At 44.9% G+C, this 20,205-nt stretch overlaps 1 protein-coding gene across 1 annotated transcript; it reads right to left on the reverse strand.

The window, feature by feature from the left end:
- Positions 1 to 9,697: 9,697 nt before the first annotated feature.
- LOC147097964 (lysoplasmalogenase TMEM86A-like) lies at positions 9,698 to 17,851 on the reverse strand. The gene is made up of 3 exons (XM_085971071.1): positions 17,520 to 17,851; positions 14,687 to 14,948; positions 9,698 to 10,270 (listed from the first exon to the last, which is right to left on the reverse strand). The coding sequence occupies exons 1-3, from the start codon at positions 17,550 to 17,552 to the stop codon at positions 9,846 to 9,848; spliced, it is 720 nt and encodes a 239-aa protein (XP_085827197.1). The 5' UTR covers positions 17,553 to 17,851; the 3' UTR covers positions 9,698 to 9,845.
- Positions 17,852 to 20,205: the final 2,354 nt, after the last annotated feature.

Genomic DNA, 20,205 nt, shown 5'->3' on the forward strand with positions numbered 1-20,205 from the left:
AGAAACATAGAGACATGGAAGATAGGAGCAGGAGTAGGCCATTCGGCCCCTCGAGCCTGCTCCGCCATTCAATGAGATCATGGCTGATCATCCAAACTCAGTACGCTGTCCCTGCCTTCTCCCCATATCCCTTGATCCCTTTAGCCTTAAGAAATATATCTAACTCCTTCTTGAATATATTTAATGAATTGGCCTCAACTGTCTTCTGTGGTAGAGAATTCCACAGGTTCACCACTCTCTGGGTGAAGAAATTCCTCCTCATCTCTGTCCTAATAGGCTTACCCCTTGTCCTTCAACTGTGACCCCTGGTTCTGGACTCCCCCGCCATCGGGAACATCCTTCCTGCATCTAGTCTGTCTAGTCCTGTTAGAATTTTATAAGTTTCAATGAGATCCCCTCTCATTCTTCTAAACTCCAGCGAGTATAAGCCCAATCGACCCAATCTCTCCTCATACGTCATTCCTGCCATCCCAGGTATCAGTCTGGTGAATCTTCGCTGCACTCTCTCCATGGCAAGAACATCCTTCCTCAGATAAGGCGACCAAAACTGCACACAATACTCAAGGTGTGGTCTCACCAAGGCCCTGTACAACTGCAACAAGACATCCTTGTTCCTGTACTTGAACCCTCTCGCTACGAAGGCCAACATACCATTTGCCTTCTTAACCGCCTGCTGCACCTGCATGCTTACCTTCAGCGACTGGTGCACAAGGACACCCTGGTCTCGTTGCACTTCCCCTTCTCCCAATCTATTGCCGTTCAGATAATAATCTGCCTTCCTGTTTTTGCCACCAAAGTGGATAACCTCACATTTATCCACATTATACTGCATCTGCCATGCATTTGCCCAATCACCCAACCTGTCCAAATCATACTGGAGTTTCTCGGCATCCTTCTCACAGCACACACGCCCACCCAGCTTGGTGTCATCTGCAAGCTTGGAGATATTACATCTAGTTCCCTCGTCTAGATCATTAATATATATTGTGAATAGCTGGGGTCCTAGGACCACGTGCTAGCAAGAGCAGAAATAGGAGAATAGATCAGATGAATGCGTGGCTGGAGAGATGGTGTAGGAGGGCGGGATTTAAATTCCTGAGGCATTGGGACCGATTCTGGGTAAGGTGGGACCTGTACAAGCTGGACGGATTACAGCTGCAGCTCCACCATTAAAAAGGAGTTTTCAGCAATCATCATTTGCAGGTGGCAGAACCGGGACCAACATCCTCGCAGGGGGGTTTGCTAGTGCTGTTGGGAAGGATTTAAACTAGTTTGTCAGGGGGCTGGGAACCTAAGTGTGGGCCCAGAACGGAGAGAAACAAAGCTGGAAGTGCAAGTTAGAAAAGTAGTCAGCAAAACTAGTAGGGAGCAGAAACAAAGGCCAACAGTAAAGAGGGTCAAAGTGCAGAAAAATATTAAACAGGCAAAGTTGAAGGCACTTTATCTAAATGCACGTAGCATTCGCAACAAGGTGGATGAATTAATGGCACTAATAGAAGTAAATGGGTATGATGTAATTGCCATTACAGAGACATGGTTGCAGGGTAACCAAAGATGGGAACTGAATGTTCCAGGGTACTCAACATTTAGGAAGGACAGACAAAAAGGAGAAGGAGGTGGCGTAGTGCTGTTAATAAGGGATGAGATTGGTACGGTCAAGATAAAAGATCTTGGCACAGCAGATCATGATGTAGAACTGGAATCAGTTTGGGTGGAACTAAGAAACAGCAAAGGCCGGAAAACATTGGTGGAAGTTGTGTATAGGCCACCAACAGTAGTGGTAATGTAGGGCACAGTATCAATCAAGAAATTAGAAGTGCATGTAACAAGGGCAATACGGTAATCATGGGGGACTTTAATCTACATATTGACTGGGCAAATCAAATTACTACTAATGGTGTGGAGGACGAATTCTTGGAATGCTTGCGAGATGGTTTCCTGGATCAGTATGTGGAGGAACCAACCAGGGAACAGGCTATTCTGGATCTGGTACTGTGTAATGAGAAAGGGCTAATCAATAATCTTGTGGTAAAGGGGCCTTTAGGGACAAGTAACCATAATATGATTGAATTTTACATTAAGTTTGAGAATGCTGTAGTCCAATTTGAAACTAAGGTCTTCAATCTAAACAAAGGAAACTACAAGGGTATGAGGGACAAGTTGGCCATGGTAGATTGGGAGAGACTACACTAAAAGGTATGAAGGTGGACATACAATGGCTAACATTCAAGGAAATAATGCATAATTTGCAACAAACATATATTCCTCTAGGGCATAAAAACCCAAAAGGAAAAGTGATCCAACCATGGCTAACAAAAGAAATTAAAGCTAGTATTAAGTCAAAGGAGGAAGCTTATCAAGTTGCCAGAAAAAGCAGTCAGCCTGAGGATTGGGATCTTTTTAGAAATCAGCAAAGGGGGACCAAGAATTGATAAAGAAAGGGAAAATGGAATATGAGCACAAACTAGTGAAAAATATACAAATGGATTGTAAAAATAGGTATGTGAAAAGGAAAAGACTGGCGAAGGTAAATGTAGGTCCTTTACAATCAGAGACGGGAAAATTTATAATGGGGAATGAGGAAATGGCAGAGAAATTAAATAAATACTTTGTTTCTGTCTTCACGGAAGAAGACACAAAAATCCTCCCAGAAATACGAGAAAACCAAGGGTGTGGCGAGAATGAGGAACTTAAAGAAATTATTATTGGCAAAAAAAAGTACTAGCAAAATTAATGGGACTAAAAGTCGATAAATCCCAAGGACCGGATGACCTACATCCTACGGTTTTGAAAGAGGTGGCCATTGGGATAGTGGACGCATTGGTTGTCATCTTCCAAAATTCTATAGATTCTGGAACGGTTCCTGCAGATTGGAGGATAGCAAATCTAACCCCGCTATTTAAGAAAGAAAGGAGAGAGAAAACGGGGAACTACAGACCTGTTGGCCTCACATCAGTAGTTGGGAAAATGCTGGAATCTATTATAAAGGATGCAATAACCGGGCCCTTAGAAACTAATAGTAAGATTAGGCAGAGTCAACATGGATTTATGAAAAGGAAATCCTGTTTGACAAACCTATTGGAGTTCTTTGAGGATGTAACTAGTGGAGTAGACAAAGGGGAACCAGTAGATGTGGTGTATCTGGATTTTCAGAAGGCCTTCGATAACATAAGAAATAGGAGCAGGAGTAGGCCATACGGCCCCTCGGGCCTGCTCCGCCATTCAATAGGATCATGGCTGATCTGAATCTAGACTCACGTCCACTTCCCTGCCCTCTCCCCGTAACCCCTAATTCCCTTATCTGCTAGGAAAATGTCTATCTCCATTTTAAATTTATTTAATGTTGCAGCTACCACAGCTCTCTGGGGTAGCAAATTCCATAGGTTTACTACCCTCTGAGTGAAGAAGTTTCTCCTCATCTCAGTTTTGAAAGGGCAGCCCCTTATTCTAAGATTATGCCCCCTAGTTCTAGTCTCACCCATCAGTGGAAACATCCTCACCGCATCCACCCGATCAAGCCCCCTCACAATCTTATATGTTTCAATAAGATCGCCTCTCATTCTTCTGAACTCCAATGAGTAGAGTCCCAACCTACTCAACCTTTCCTCATACGTCAACCCCCTCATCTCTGGAATCAACCGAGTGAACCTTCTCTGAACCGCCTCGAGAGCAAGTATATCTTTTCTTAAATATGGAAACCAAAACTGCACGCAGTATTCCAGGTGTGGCCTCACCAATACCCTGTATAACTGCAGCAAGACTTCCCTGTTTTTATACTCCATCCCCCTTGCAATAAAAGCCAAGATTCCATTGGCCTTCCTGATCACCTGCTGCACCTGCATACTAACTTTTTGTGTTTCATGCACCAGGACCCCCAGATCCCTTTGTACTGTAGCACTTTGCAGTTTCTCTCCATTTAGATAATAACTTGCTCTTTGATTTTTTCTGCCAAAGTGCATAACCTCACACTTTCCAACATTATATTGCATCTGCCAAATCTCTGCCCACTCACTTAGCCTGTCTATGTCCTTTTGCAGGTTTTTTATGTCCTCCTCACTCACTGCTTTCCCTCCCATCTTTGTATCATCGGCAAACTTGGATATGTTGCACTCGGTCCCTTCCTCCAAATCGTTAATATAGATTGTAAAGAGTTGGGGTCCCAGCACTGACCCCTGCGGAACACCACTAGTTACTGATTGCCAGCCCGAGAACGAACCATTTATCCCAACTCTTTGTTTTCTGTTAGATAGCCAATCTTCCACCTATGCCAGTATATTACCCCCAATCCCGTGATTTTTTATCTTGATCAGTAATCTTTTGTGTGGAACCTTGTCAAATGCCTTTTGGAAGTCCAAATACACTACATCCACTGGTTCCCCTTTATCCACCCTGTATGTTACATCCTCAAAGAATTCGAGCAAATTTGTCAAACATGACTTCCCCTTCGTAAAACCATGCTGACTCTGTCCTATTAAATTATGTTTATCCAAATGCTCTGTTACTGTTTCCTTAATAATGGACTCCAACATTTTGCCAACCATAGATGTTAGGCTAACTGGTCTATCGTTTCCAGCTTTTTGTCTACTTCCCTTCTTAAATAAGGGTGTTACATTAGCAGTTTTCCAATCTGCCGGGACCTTTTCTGAGTCCAGGGAGTTCTGGAAAATGATCACCAATGCATCCACAATCCCTACCGCCACTTCTCTCAAGACCCTAGGATGTAGGCCATCAGGTCCGGGGGATTTATCCGCCTTAAGTCCCATTATTTTACTGAGTACCATCTCCTTAGTGATTTTAATCGTGTTTACTTCCTCCCCCCACCCCCATTGCCCCCTGTTTGTCCAGTGTTGGGATATTTTTAGTGTCCTCTACTGTAAAGACTGATACAAAATATTTGTTCAGCGTCTTTGCCATCTCCATGTTCCCCACCACTAGTTTCCCGGTCCCATCCTCTAAGGGACCAACGTTCACTTTAGCCACCCTTTTTCTTTTTATATAGCTGGAGAAACTCTTGCTATCTGTTTTTATATTTTTTGCTAGTTTACTTTCATAATCTATCTTCCCTTTCTTAATTAATCTTTTAGTTATTGTTTGCTGGCTTTTAAATGCTTCCCAATCTTCTATTCTCCCACTAGATTTGGCTACTTTATATGCCCTTGTTTTCAGTCGAATACTATCCTTTATTACTTTACTAAGCCACAGATGGCTGTCTTTTCTTTTACTCCCCTTTTTCCTCAGTGGAATATATTTATCTTGAAAGATGTGAAATATCTCCTTGAATGTAGACCACTGCTCTTGTACCGTCTTACACTTTAATCTGTTTTCCCAGTCCACTTTAGTCAATTCTACCCTCATACCTTCATAGTCTCCTTTATTTAAGCTTAGTACGCTGGTTTGAGATCCAACTCTCTCACCCTCAAACTGAATTTGGAATTCAACCATATTATGGTCACTCATTCCAAGGGGATCCTTTACTAGGACATTTTTTATGAATCCTGTCTCATTACACAGGACCAGATCTAAGATTGCCTGCCCCCTGGTTGGTTCAGTTACATACTGATGCGCCATCAATTACTCAAAAGACTGAGGTTGAGCGAGTAACAATCAGGCTTTTATTAACTAAAGAATGAAGGTCTTGTCTCGAGTGGTCGACCCGTCCAGAATACTAAGGGACTGGGAGGTAGTCACTTATATACCTGGAATAGTGGGAGGAGTCAGCCGAGGCATGTCCAGACCTGTGCCTAGTGGAATACACATACAGACACAGACAGGTATGACAGTGGTTTACCACACATACTGCTCAAGGAACCCATCCCTAATACACTCTATGAACTCTTCCTCAATGCTGCCGTGCCCAATTTGATTAGTCCAGTCAATATGAAAGTTAAAATCCCCCATGATTATAGCTGTTCCCTTATTACAAGCCCCAACTATTTCCTGATTTATACTCCGACCAACAGAGTTGCAACTGTTAGGAGGCCTATAGACTACGCCCACTAGTGACTTTTTCCCCTTATTATTCCTTATCTCCACCCAAACTGTTTCACTATCCTGATCCTTTGACCCAATATCATTTCTGACTATTGCAGTGATTCCATCCTTGATTAACATAGCAACCCCACCTCCCTTTCCTTCCTGTCTGTCCTTCCTAATTGTCAAATACCCTTGTATGTTTAGTTCCCAGTCATGATTATCTTGCAGCCATGTTTCCGTAATGACCACCAGATCATACCCATGTGTAGTTATTTGCACCGTCAACTCGTCAATTTTGTTGCGAATGCTGCGTGCATTCAGATAAAGAACTTTCAAATATGTTTTCTGACAATTTATTCCTGCTTTTACCCCTTTTACTACTTTACCTTTATCATTATACATTCTGTCCCTTCCTGACACGCTCTGGTTTTTAATTCCCCCACTGCTACCTTGCTCTATTGCCTTCTCCACTGTCATTTTTATTTTTCGCTCTCTTAAAACCTCCCCCCCACTAATTAGTTTAAAGCCCTCTCTACAGCCCTAGTTATTCGATTCGCCAGGATTCTAGTCCCAGCACTGGCCAAGTGAAGTTCGTCCCAATGGAACAGCTCTCTCCTGTCCCAGTACTGATGCCAGTGTCCCAGGAAGCAAAACCCATTTCTCCCACACCAGTCTTTGAGCCACGCATTTAACTTTCTAATTTTATTTACCCTAGCCAAATTTGCACGTGGCTCAGGTAGTAATCCAGAGATTATTACCCTTGTGGTTCTGCTTTTTAATTTGGCCCCTAGCTGCTCAAACTCCCTCAGCAGAACCTCCTTCCTTGTCCTATCTATGTCGTTGGTACCAACATGGACCACGACAACTGGATCCTCCCCCTCCCACTCCAAGTTTCTCTCCAGCCCAGAGGAAATGTCCTTAACCCTGGCACCGGGCAGGCAACACAGCCCTCGGGACTCTCGCTCTCGGCTGCAAAGAACTCTATCTATCCCCCTAACGATACTATCCCCTACCACTACAACATTTCTTTTAACTCCCCCCACTTGAATGGCCCCCCGTTCCACGGTGCTGTGGCCAGGTTGCTCATCCTCCCCGCAGTCCCTGTTCCCATCCTCACAGGGAGTAAGAGCCTCAAACCTGTTGGACAAGAGCAAGGGCTGCGGCTCCTCCAACACTACCTCCTGGATCCCCGTACCTGCCTCACTTCTAGTCACACCATCCTGACCCTGGCCACGGACTACATCTGAATTAATTAATCTAATTGGTGTGACTACCTCCTGATACACAGAGTCCAGGTAACTCTCCCCCTCCCTGATGTGCCTCAGTGTTTGAAGCTTGGACTCCAGCTCTTCAACACGGAGCCGGAATTCCTCGAGCAGCCAACACTTACTGCAAATGTGATCACCGTGAGCATCAATGGTGTCCACCAGCTCCCACATATTGCAGCAGCAACACATCACCTGATCTCCCATTCTATGTAATTAATTAAATTTATTAATATTATTTTTAAATACCCTCTGCCCCGATTCTAGATGATGAATATCGCACCTTAGAAACTATAAACCACAGAGTTTAAGCTTAAAAAAGGGAGCAATACTTACCAACCAATCACTTACCCGCTTTCTGGTGACGTCACACTTGGATTACTTTTTACCTCTCTCCTTCCCTCCGAGTTCCGAGTTCGGAGACTGGTACGCCTTACCTGGTCTCTGGGGCCTTTTATAGCCCCGCTCTGCCGCTCGAGATTCCCGTCGACGCTGTGAGGCCTTACCTGGTCTCCGGGGCCTTTTATAGCCCCGCTCTGCCGCTCGAGATTCCCGCCGACGCTGTGAGGCCTTACCTGGTCTCCGGGGCCTTTTATAGCCCCGCTCTGCCGCTCGAGATTCCCGCCGACGCTGTGAGGCCTTACCTGGTTTCCGGGGCCTTTTATAGCCCCACTCTGCCGCTCGAGATTCCTGCCGACGCTGTGAGGCCTTACCTGGTCTCTGGGGCCTTTTATAGCCCTACTCTGCCGCTCGAGATTCCCGCCGATGCTGTGAGGCCTTACCTGGTCTCTGGGGCCTTTTATAGCCCCGCTCTGCCGCTCGAGTTTCCCGCCGACGCTCTGAGGCCTTACCTGGTCTCTGGGGCCTTTTATAGCCCCGCTCTGCCGCTCGAGATTCCTGCCGACGCTGTGAGGCCTTACCTGGTCTCTGGGGCCTTTTATAGCCCTACTCTGCCGCTCGAGATTCCCGCCGACGCTGTGAGGCCTTACCTGGTCTCTGGGGCCTTTTATAGCCCCGCTCTGCCGCTCGAGTTTCCCGCCGATGCTCTGAGGCCTTACCTGGTCTCTGGGGCCTTTTATAGCCCCGCTCTGCCGCTCGAGATTCCCGCCGACGCGGTGAGGCCTTACCTGGTCTCTGGGGCCTTTTATAGCCCCGCTCTGCCGCTCGAGTTTCCCGCCTACGCTGGTCCCACACAAGAGGTTGGTGAACAAAATTAGGGCACATGGAATTGGGGGTAATATACTAGCATGGATTGAGAATTGGTTAACATGGATTGAGAATTGGTTAACAGACAGAAAACAAAGAGTAGGGCTAAATGGGTCTTTTTCAGGATGGCAGGCTGTGACTAGTGGGGTACCGCAAGGATCGGTGCTTGGGCCCCAGCTATTCACAATCTATATCAATGATTTGGATGAGGGGACTAAATGTAACATTTCCAAATTTGCTGATGATACAAAACTAGGTGGCAGTGTCAGTTGTGAAGAGGATGTGAAGAGGCTTCAAGGGGATCTCGACAGGCTCAGTGAGTGAGCGAGAACATGGCAGATGGAATATAATGTGGATAAATGTGAAGTTATCCACTTTGGTAGAAAAAACAGAAAGGCAGAGTATTTCCTAAATGGTGAAAGATTGGGGAATGCAGATGCTCAAAGGGACCTGGGTGTCCTTGTACATGAGTCACTGAAAGTGAATGTGCAGGTGCAGCAAGCCATTAGGAAGGCAAATGGTATGCTGGCCTTCATTACAAGAGGATTTGAGTACAGGAGTAAAGAAGTCTTACTCCAATTATATAGGGCCTTGGTGAGACCACACCTGGAGTACTGTGTACAATTTTGGTCTCCTTACCTAAGGAAGGATATACTTGCCATAGAGGGAGTGCAACGAAGATTCACGAGATTGATTCCTGGGATGGCGGGACTGTCGTATGAGAAGAGATTGTGTAAACTAGGCCTGTATTCTTTTGAATTCAGAAGAATGAGAGGAGATCTCATTGAAGCATACAAAATTATTACAGGGCTTGATAGGGTGGATGCTGGGAGAATGTTTCCCTTGGCTGGGGAGTCTAGAACCAGGGGCCACAACCTCAGGATAAAGGGTAGGCCATTCAGGACTGAGATGAGAAGAAATTTCTTCACACAGAGGGTGGTGAATCTTTGGAATTCTCTACCCCAGAGGGCTGTGGAGGCTCAGTCATTGGGTATATTCAAAACAGAAGTCGATAGATTTCTGACTAGTAAGGGCATCAAGGGATATGGCGATAGGGCCGGTGAATGGAGTTGAGGCAGAAGATCAGCCAGGATCTCATTGAATGGCGGAGCAGTCTCGAAGGGCCAAATGGCCTACTCCTATTTCTTATGTTCTTATGTTCACACACAAGCAGTGTCAAATTTTATAGGAAAATATTATATAATTTTTTTTCTTAGCTTTTTACAGGTTTGAGCCAAGAGAGGTGGAAGCGAGGAAACGAATAAGGCTTACGTCTTTGGATCAATGAATAGATTTGACCTTTTATTTCCAATGGGCCATTACCTCAATATCTTATCAGGTGCAGAATGACATACACACAACCAGCCAACGCGTCATAGTGTAAGACAATGGCAAGTTGCTTTATTTTCTGATTTTGACAACCGTATTCTTAGTGTTCACAGCTGAAAGTGTGATAAGCATCTGTGCTGTATAATAGGTGGCTGCAATCATTCCGGAGTTATACACGGGAAAGCAAAACGTACTGACAGCATAGGTGAAATCAGATACGATAAAAAGCATTCCTCCAATAGTGGCAAACAATTTTACCCAAGACCAGTGCTGATGGAAGAGTGTGCCGGCGCTCGCACGCCAGGCCATGGTACCTATTAAACTGATGTAGATGTAGGCTGCCCACTGGAAGGGCTTTTGATCCCAGAGACATCTGTTGAGGAACAACAAGTATACGGTGCCAACAACCACCAGGAAAAAGCCTGCCAGCAGGTTTAATGGTTTCGCACCAAACATCCAGATGTAGAAAACATGTGCGAGCCCAAACATGAAGTCACCTGAAATGACAGCAGAATTAAAAATGACTTCCTATACACTTGATCATTCCATTCTCTTCATTTTCCGCTTATTATGTTCTACTTATGTGATGCCTTTGCACACCATCTTTCTCTGATACTCCCAACTATTTATCTGTCATTCCTAAACAAATACGATTTGAATAAAACTTTGCATTTTCCATTTCCTTTCAATTTTCTTGCCTCCACTCCTGAAGCCACAGATTTAATCTGGTATGTGGCCAGGTGGCTGTTCTTCATGTGAGCCTAGACAGTGAATGCTATCACAGCGGAGTCTGATCCTGTCCTCATTCGACATGCACACCTGGCATACTTTCCAGCTGGATTAATTGGATATTAATCAGGATTGGGAAGCCTAGCTGATTTTTCTCTCATTTGGGCCAACGAGCACTCAGGCTATTTGTTGCACCCCAACTGCTTTCTCGACTGAGATCAGCCAACATTACAGGAAGGATGTGATTGCACTAGAGAGGGTACAGAGGAGATTTACCAGGATGTTGCCTGGACTGGAGAGTTTTAGCTACGAGGAAAGATTGGATAGGCTGGGATTGTTTTCTTTGGAACAGAGGAGGCTGAGGGGAGACCTTATTGAGGTGTATAAAATTATGAGGGGCCCAGACAGAGTGGACAGGAAGGACCTATTTCCCTTAGCAGAGGGGTCAACAACCAGGGGACATAGATTTAAAGTAATTAGTAGGAGGTTTAGAGGGAGTTTGAATGGAAATTTCTTCACCCAGAGGGTGGTTGGGGTCTGGAACTCACTGCCTGAAAGGGTGGTAGAGGCAGAGACCCTCACCACATTTAAAAACTGCTCGGATGTACACTTGAAGTGCCGTAACCTACAGGGCTATGGACCCAGAGCTGGAAAGTGGGATTAGGCTGGATAGCTCTTTGTCGGCCGGCACAGACACGATGGGCCGAATGGCCTCCTTCCGTGCTGTAAATTCCTATGATTCTATAATTCAACACAGACTGGTTATCAAACCTCGAGCTTTTTGGTTTGTGAAACTTAATGCTAAGCCAGCTGATGTCTTTGCCCATTGGGAAAATCTTGAAAACAGCTTTGCAAAACACATGTGTTTGTCTCCCAAAAGTGTCTAATACAAGGCGCTTCACAGGAGCATTATCAGACAAAATTTGACACCGAGCCACAGAAGAGATATTAGTGATATTAGGATTGGGAAGCCTAGCAGATTTTTCTTTCTTTGGGCCAACAAGCCTTCTGATTACAGATGCTGCCTGACCTTCTGAGTATTTCCAGCATGTTCTGTTTCTATTAGAGATATTAGAACAGGTGACCAAAAGCTTAGTCATAGAGGTAGGTTTTAAGGAGCAACTTAAAGGAAGAGAGAGGCTGAGAAGTTTAGGGAGGGAATTCCAGAGCTTGGGGGGGCGAGGCCATGGAGGGATTTGAACACAAGGATGAGAATTTTAAAATCGAGGATTTGGTGGACAGGGAGCCAGTGTGGGTCAGTGAGCAAAGAGGTGATGGGTGAACGGGACTTGGTGTGAATTAAGATATGGGAAGCAAAGTTTTGGATGAGCTAAATCCCCTGGACTTGATGACCTACATCCTAAGGTTTTGAAAGAGGTGGCTATAGAGATAGTGGATGCATTGGCTGTCATTTTCCAAAATTCCATAGTTTCTAGAACGGTTCCCGTGGATTGGAAGGTAGTAAATGTAACCCTACTATTTAAGAAAGGAGGGAGAGAGAAAACGGGGAACTACAGACCAATTAGCCTGACATCAGTAGTAGGGAAAATGCTAGAATCTATTATTAAGGACGTGGTAACAGGGCACTTAGAACATAATTAAAGAATTGGGCCGAGTCAACACGGATTTATGAAAGGGAAATTGTGTTTGATGAATCTGTTAGAGGTTTTTGAGATTGTTACTAGCAGAATAGATAAGGGGGAACCAGTGGATGTGGTGTATTTGGATTTTCAGAAGGCATTCGATAAGGTGCCACACAAGAGGTTATTAAACAAAATTAGGGCTCATGGAATTGGGGGTAATATACTAGCATGGATTGAGGATTGGTTAACAGACAGAAAACAGAGAGTAGGAATAAACAGGTCATTTCCGGGTTGGCAGGCTGTAGCTAGTGGGGTACCCGCAAGGATCATTGCTTGGGCCTCAGCTATTCACAATCTACATCAATCATTTGCTGATGATACAAAGCTGGGTGGGAATGTAAGTTGTGAGGAGGATGCAAAGAGGCTTTAAGGGGATATAGACAAGCTAAGGAGTAGGCAAGAACATGGAAAATGGAATATAATGTGGAGAAATGTGAAGTTATCCACTTTGGTAGGAAAATAGAAAAGCAGAGTATTTTTTAAATGGTGAGAGATTGGGAAATGCTGGTGTTCAGAGGGACCTGGGTGTCCATGTACACGAATCGCTGAAAGTTAATATGTAGGCACAGCAAGCAATTAGGAAAGCAAATGGTATGTTGGCCTTTATTACAAGAGGATTTGAGTATAAGAGTAAAGACGTCTTACTGCAATTGTATAGGGCCCTGTGAGACCACACCTGGAGTATTGTGCACAGTTTTGGTCTCCTTACCAGGAGGATATACTTACCATAGAGGGAGTGCAACGAAGGTTCACCAGACTGATTCCTGGGATGGGGGGGGATTGTCCTATGAGGAGGGATTGAGTAGACTGGGCCTATATTCTCTAGAGTTTAGAAGAATGAGAGGTGATCTCACTGAAACATACAAAATTCTTACAGGGCTTGACAGGCTAGATGCAGGGTGGATGTTTCCCCTGGCTGGGGAGTCTAGAACCAGGGGTCACAGTCTCAGAATAAGGGGTCGGCCATTTAGGACTGAGATGAAGTGAAAATTCTTCACTCAGAGGGTGGTGAATCTTTGGAATTCTCCACCCCAGAGGGCTGTGGAGGCTCAGTCGTTGAGTATATTCAAGGCAGAGATCGATAAATTTTTGGATATTAAGGGAATCAGGGGATATGGGGATAGTGCAGGAAAGTGGAGTTGAGGTATGTTGGAGTTGAGCCATGATCTTATTGAATGGCGGAGCAGGCTTGGGGCCAAATGGCCGACTCCTGCTCCTAGTTCTTATAAGTCCAAAGATGTGCGGGTTAGGTTGATTGGCTATGATAAAAAAAAATTGACCCTTAGTGTTAGGGGGATTAAATACGTGGGGTTACGGGGATAGGGTGGGATATGTGTTGGTGTAGGGGTGACGGAGATCGGGTGGGATATGTGTCGGTGCAGGCTCGATGGGCCGAAATGGCCTCTATCTGCACTGTGAGGTTTCTGTGATTCTGTGAAGTTCAGGTTTATGGAGGGTGTTAGGTAGGAGGCCGCCCAGGAGAACATTGGAATAGTGAAGTCTGGAGGTAACAGCGCATGGATGAGGATTTCAGCAGTACATGGGCTGAGGCATGGGCGGAGGCAGGCAATATTATGGAGGTGGAAGTAGGAGGTCTTGGTGATGGAGAGGATATGGCGTTGGAAGCTCAGCTCAGGGTCAGATAGGATGCCGAGTTTGCAAACTGTCTATCAGCCTCAGACAGTGGTCAGGGAGGGGGATGGAGTCGGTGGCAAGGGCAGAGAGTTTGTGGCGGGGACTGAAGACACGGTCTTCCCAATATTTAATTAATGTGCATTCCACAGTCCCACAACCCTTTGTGTGGAGAATTTCTTTCTAGATCTGCTTTTATCTGACTTAGTTTTAAATTCTAAGATTAATGTCCCATTGTTCAATTCCACTCATTATTTTAAATACCTCAAATCAGATCATTCTTAAGCTGTTCATCTGTAGGGACAATAAACCAGGTTTGTCCAGTCTCTGATCATAGCTAAATTCTTTCATCCCAAATATCATCCAGTTCAATCGATGCTGGACCCCCTCCAAGGCCATTATATCCTTCCTAAAGTTCTGGCTTCGAAAAGTATGACATTGCTGAATGAAATACATCAGAAAAATATTTAAATGTGCAACTGTAGGAACGGAGGTTCCTAACGAAAAAACTGAGTTCGACTCAGGCAATCAAAATAACGAACTTTAATGGAACAGAACAGGTTTTAACTGGAAACTGCTAGAATACATCGAATACAGGTCTGCTCTCCTTGAAGGCTCCACGAGGACTGATCCTCTGGTCTGAAAGCTGACGTCATCACGTCATCACGTTCTTCCCGCCATTGGGGAATCACATGACTAACGGCATGACGTCATCACGTTGAAACCGCGCTGTAAAGGTAACTAGACATAGTACAGTTAAACAGTGTAATTAAAGGTACAGACACAGGCAGTAACTACATTGCTGTTAAAGGAATTATGTACAACCGCTCTGAGTCCTTTGGTGGCTCCGCCACACAACAACACTATTTAAGTAAACTACAAATCTTTCATCTGTTTTCTCACACTTACCATGAAGGTGGTATAGTTGTGTAGATGTGGTGCGGAAGATATCTCCTGCTGCTGAAAATAGGAGGCCTGCAAGGAGCTTTGGAGCTTTGGAGTGTGTGTACATGTTTATTCCATGGGTCAAGATGTATGTACACAGGAACAAAATGGGCAAGCATTTGAGGAGGGCCTTCATCCATAAGGGACAGGAAGATTGCGGTGCCAATACAAAATAAACACAGACGCTCAGCAAGAAGGGCACCAACCTGCACAGCTCCTTTAGCACCTTTAGTAAGAAAAAAATAACAGCTTGTTAGCTATAGAGATAGAGAATAAAGGAGAGAGATATGATTCTTCTGGCGGTTTCTGATATTTTGCTACAAGCAAACCCAAATGCATAACTAGTGAGTGACATTTCAGTTCCAGGGGTCACCAAAGGATAAGAATTACAGTTCTGTTTGCTTTTCATACCAGAAATGTTAAGAATTTTTATCCGTCTAGTTTTCACGCCTGTTTTGCAAGGTACAGTCCCCTCCTACTGGGGTACGGTTGCACAGGTGCCAGTCACTCTCCACCACCTTAACTAAGCAGTCATTTCTTGATACGTGAGCTTAGGCAGCGAGTGTCATCATGGTGATCCACCACAGGGTCATCACAGCGAGCCCGATCCTGTCCACTCTAGCTTTTCACACTGTTTCATTTTCCAGCAGGAGTGACTGATACCAATTGTAGAACCCAAACTGACACGCTAAAATCAGCTAACTCAGCGCAGACTCCGGATCAAACCTGGCCCTTTGCTGGTCTTTGTGGCTCACTACTACACTAGGCCGAGTATTTAATCCATCAAACTGGAGCTTATTGTTTTTAAAACAAAAAGGGTAGGTGTGGTTGAGTGACCCAGTCTTCATTGCTAATGTGCTGTGCCACACAGTGCTAAAACACAGATTCACACCCTGAGATTCCTCACATAGCAGGACAAACTAATAAAACATAGCTACAAGAAGAATTAACCCAGGTAGCATAGTGGTGATGTCCAGAGGCCTGGACTAATGATCGGGAGACATGAGTTCAAATCCCACCACGGCAGCTGAGAAATTTAAATTCAGTTAATTAAATAAATCTGGAATAAAAAGCTAGTATTAGTAACCGATTGTTGTAAAAACCCATCTGGTGCACTAATGACCTTTAGGGAAAGAAATCTGCTGTCTTTACCCAGTCTGGCCTCCATGTGACTCCAGACCCACAGCAATGTGGTTGACCCTTAACTGCCCCTCTGAAATGGCCTAGCAAGCCACTCAATTGTACCAAACCGCTATGGCACACCACATGGACTGCTGTGGTTCAAGAAGGTGGCTCACCATCACCTTCGCAAGGCCAATTAGGAATGGGCAATAAATAATACTGGCCTTGCCAGTGATGCCCACATAAAAATTTTTAAAAGGTCATGCTCAGGATCCTTCTGAATGATGATTACAGAATGGCTCTAATAGAACATACAAAGAATAACAGACAGGAAAAAACCCATCTAGCCTGTCCCACACAACAGCGATGCCTTGTGCATCACAATATATACACCTGCCCACCACCCCATCCAAAAACCATGTGATCACCAGGGGGGAGAAGAAAAAACTCAGGCCAATTAGGGAAAAAACATATGGAAAATTCCTCTCCGACCACCTTAGGTGATCAAAACTAGTCTAGGAGACCAATCTGACCCTGATTAATGTTACACATAACCTACCTTTCGTATGAGGTGATCTCTGGCCCAGCCAGAAAAAAGGTCCAGCTCTCGCTTAAAGGAATTCAGCGAATCAGCGTTCACCGCACGAGCCGGCAGCCTGTTCCACAGGTCCACTATTCTCTAGGAAAAGAACCACCTCCTGACATCTAACCTAGTTCTGGCCTTACAGAAATTTGAGCACAAAAATCTCGGCTGATACTCCAGTGCGGTGCTGAGGGAGTGCTGCACTGTCGGAGGGCCATCTTTCAGATGAGCCGTTAAATCAATGCTCTCTCAGGTGGACATAAAAGATCCCATGGCACTATATCGAAGATGAGCAGGCGAGTTTTCCCCGGTGTCCTGGCCAATATTTATCCCTCAATCAACATAACCAAAACAGATTATCTGGTCATTATCACATTGCTGTGGGAGCTTGCTGTGCGCAAATTGGCTGCCGCGTTTCCTACATTACAACAGCGACTACACTTCAAAAGTATTTCATTGGCTATAAAATGCTTTGGGACGTCCTGAGGTCATGAAAGGCGCTATATAAATGCAGGTCTTTCTTTTTCTTTTTACATAACTTGAGATTGTGACCCCCTGGTCCTCCCTAACCTATTTAGTTTAGAATGGAAGCCTGGGAGCAGGTTTGCTGCCCACTCCAGAATGTGAAGTGGGCACATATCATGCAAACCCGAAAGTCCCAGGTTCGATTCCCAGCCTAGTCAGTTAGCTGATCGCAGCAGAATTGGCCTCAGCGCCTCTGGGTTTGGTGTGGGAAAAATCAGCCAGGATTCTTGCCCCTGATCCCTATTCAGTGACCTTATTACAAACTGTGTGTGTGCACATGCATGTTCGGGCAAAAGCAGGATTGCGCTTGGGTGTGAGGCTCCCTGTGTTCAAACACTGACACTCACGGCCTAGGCTCTCTTGGCAAGGAAAAAGTTTGTTGGCACTATATTTAGCAAGGACTTGATGCCTTCAGAAGAGGAGGGGAGAAAACTGCCAAAGCAACAAGTGAAAAGCACAGCTGGGAGTCATTTGAACAGAAAGCAGAAGAACTCCCATTGTCCTGACAGTGACGTTACATGGGTGGTACCGACATCCCCAGATACACATTTTAAATAAATTCCTTACTTGAAACCAAACTCTATTCCATTTCAGAGCCATCGTTGTTTGATCGTCTCCCAACCAGATCAGTCACTCACGCCATGGAGAAGGAACACCGAAAACAGCAGCACCACCTGTTGATGTCTGTCAGTTGCACTGCGCCTCTTTCAACAATGTTTGATACAATTTCGGTCAAGGAGTACTGAATAATGAGAGTCTCCCACAGCTAAGTTAACAGTGGAATTTACTTTAGTGTTAGCCTACTTGCTCCTGGCTGCAGACAAGCTTCTGCTTGTACAACAATCCTGCTTTAGTGGGAGGACACTACAGAAACAAAAAAGGGATTGGCTCCTTCTAAATTGGCCGCCTCCACAAGGCTGGACATGTTATGGCAACTTGGTTGGACTGTAAAAATATATGTGTGTGTGTGAGAAATGCAAGACAGCAAAATTTAATGGGTTGCAAAGGGTTAAATGTTAAAACTCTGACAACAGCAAATTTGTGTTTCCAAAGAAGGCTTCTACCAACAGATTACAAGATGCTAGAGGTTCCCCATGTTGCCGATGGTAGCTAATGAATTGTGTGGTGTGTTAGTGGGACACAAGGAGCAGGAAGGTCCCAGGTTTGATCCTCAGTCTGTGCTGACTTAGTTGATCTTAGGCCAGGTGGCAGTGGGCCATTATAGTTAGCCTCAGTGCATCTGGGTTAGCGAGGGAAAAATCAGCCAAACTACCACCCAGTGTCTAGGATGGGATTCTATCACTGAACCACATTCTGTATCTGTGTTGCTGGTTTGTTTTTGTGCAGCCGTACAGGGCGGACCAAAAGTTTTGTGTCATTCAGTGTGGTATAGTGCACCAAGGGGAAGCATCAGTGTTTATGAATAAAGCGCTTGTGTTGGTTACTGCTACTTCTATCTCTGTCCATTAGTTGATTTGTGATGGAATGCATTCTCCTTCTGCACAGTAGGTGGCCCAGGTGATGACTATATTACAGTATCTCTGCTTTGGCTTATGAGCAAGATCTTTGTTTAACTCCCTTATATCTTTGGCGGTTGCGAGATGCAGGACTTGTGTTTGATTGCACAAAATCCTAGCCATAATTTACTTCTAATCAAAAACCGAAAGCACCCATGGGCTAGGAAGAGTTTTAAAATAGCCACGGTTCTTCCTCTTGGTCCCTGTCCAGTGACCCCTGCTGGAAAGTGTGCTTGTATGGACGTCGACTGAGTATAGGATCAGGCTCCGTTCTGTTCCTGTTATAGAGCATCTGAGACCTGTTTTACTGCATAGTATTTACAGCACAGAAACAGGCCATTTGGCCCAACAGGTCTATGCCGGTGTTTATACTCCACACGAGCCTCCTCCCACCCTTCATCTAACCCCCTCAACATATCCTTCTATTCCTATGTAGCTTCCCCTTAAAAGCATCTATGCTAGTTGCCTCAACCACTCAATTCAATTCAATTCAAATTGCTTTATTGGCATGACAAGGTACATCTTATGTTGCCAAAGCACCGAAAAAAACCATTTATGGTTGAACACATAAACGCAGATCTATCCATACAGTGTATAAACAGATATATCCCTGTGTGTATAAATATACACTCATACAATATGTATATACTCTTTTCTTAGATTTAATGGTTGTCCCTCTGCTTATGGCAAGCTGTAACATAGTTTGCCGCTAAGGTTACGCAGCCAGTTCCACGTTCTACCCACTCTCTGGGTAAAGAAATTTCTCCTGAATTCCCTATTGGATTGATTAGTGACTGACTATCATATTTATGGCCCCTAGTTCTGGTCTCCTCCACAAGTGGAAACATCTTCTCTCGGTCTACCCTATGAAACCCTTTCATAATCTTGAAGATATCTATCAGGTCACGTCTCAGTCTTCTCTTTTCTAGTGAAAGAGCCTCAGCCTGTTCAATCTTTCCCGATAGGTATAACCGCTCAGTCTGGTATCATTCTAGTAAATCTTTTTTGCACCTTCCCCGGTGCCTCTATATCCTTTTTATAATATGGAAACCAGAACTGTTCACAGTACTCCAAGGGGGAGAAGTTCGGCATCGCCCCGTTTGGGGCGCGAACCTTTGAAATCGTGGAAAAATTAGTGCCAGGCGCTAATGAGTCTGAAGTTTCCCTAAATTGGCTGTTACCGCTCCTGGAAAGAGCTGGAACGCTGAATCAAGCGCTAATGACCTAAGTAGAGCGAGAATGAATTTCAGGTGCTATGCAATCGGGAATGATCCTTCACACTGGCCCCTTCCAGCTCTTAAAAGGGGAGGTTGCATCATTGTGCAGATACTCATTATCAGCATTACTGGCTGTGAAGGCGACCTGCAAGGAACTCAATCCCCTGATCGCGATAGCTGATCCCACTCCCAGGGACGAAGCTAACCGTTTCACGGCCGAGGCATTGGTCGCGGGACTGGAGCGAAGGAGGGCAATGCTGTTCCTGCCCCCGGAGGCGCTAACGGGAGGCGCAAAGGTACCCAATTTCTGCTCCCAAGTGTGGTCTAACCAAAGTTCTATACGTTAACATTTTTCTGTTTTTGAACTCTATCCCTCTGGAAATGAACCCCAGTGCTTTTTTTTGCTTTTTTTTTTAAATGGCCTTATTAACCTGTGTCTTTACTTTTAGTGATTTTTGTATCTGTACCCCCAGATCCCTCTGCTCCTCTACTCCATTTAGACATTTATTTTCCAAGGAG

The sequence above is a fragment of the Somniosus microcephalus genome, chromosome 30 (assembly GCF_052327205.1).
Source record: "Somniosus microcephalus isolate GS21.2 chromosome 30, FLI_Smic_1.0, whole genome shotgun sequence".
In the NCBI taxonomy this organism is placed as follows: domain Eukaryota; kingdom Metazoa; phylum Chordata; class Chondrichthyes; order Squaliformes; family Somniosidae; genus Somniosus; species Somniosus microcephalus.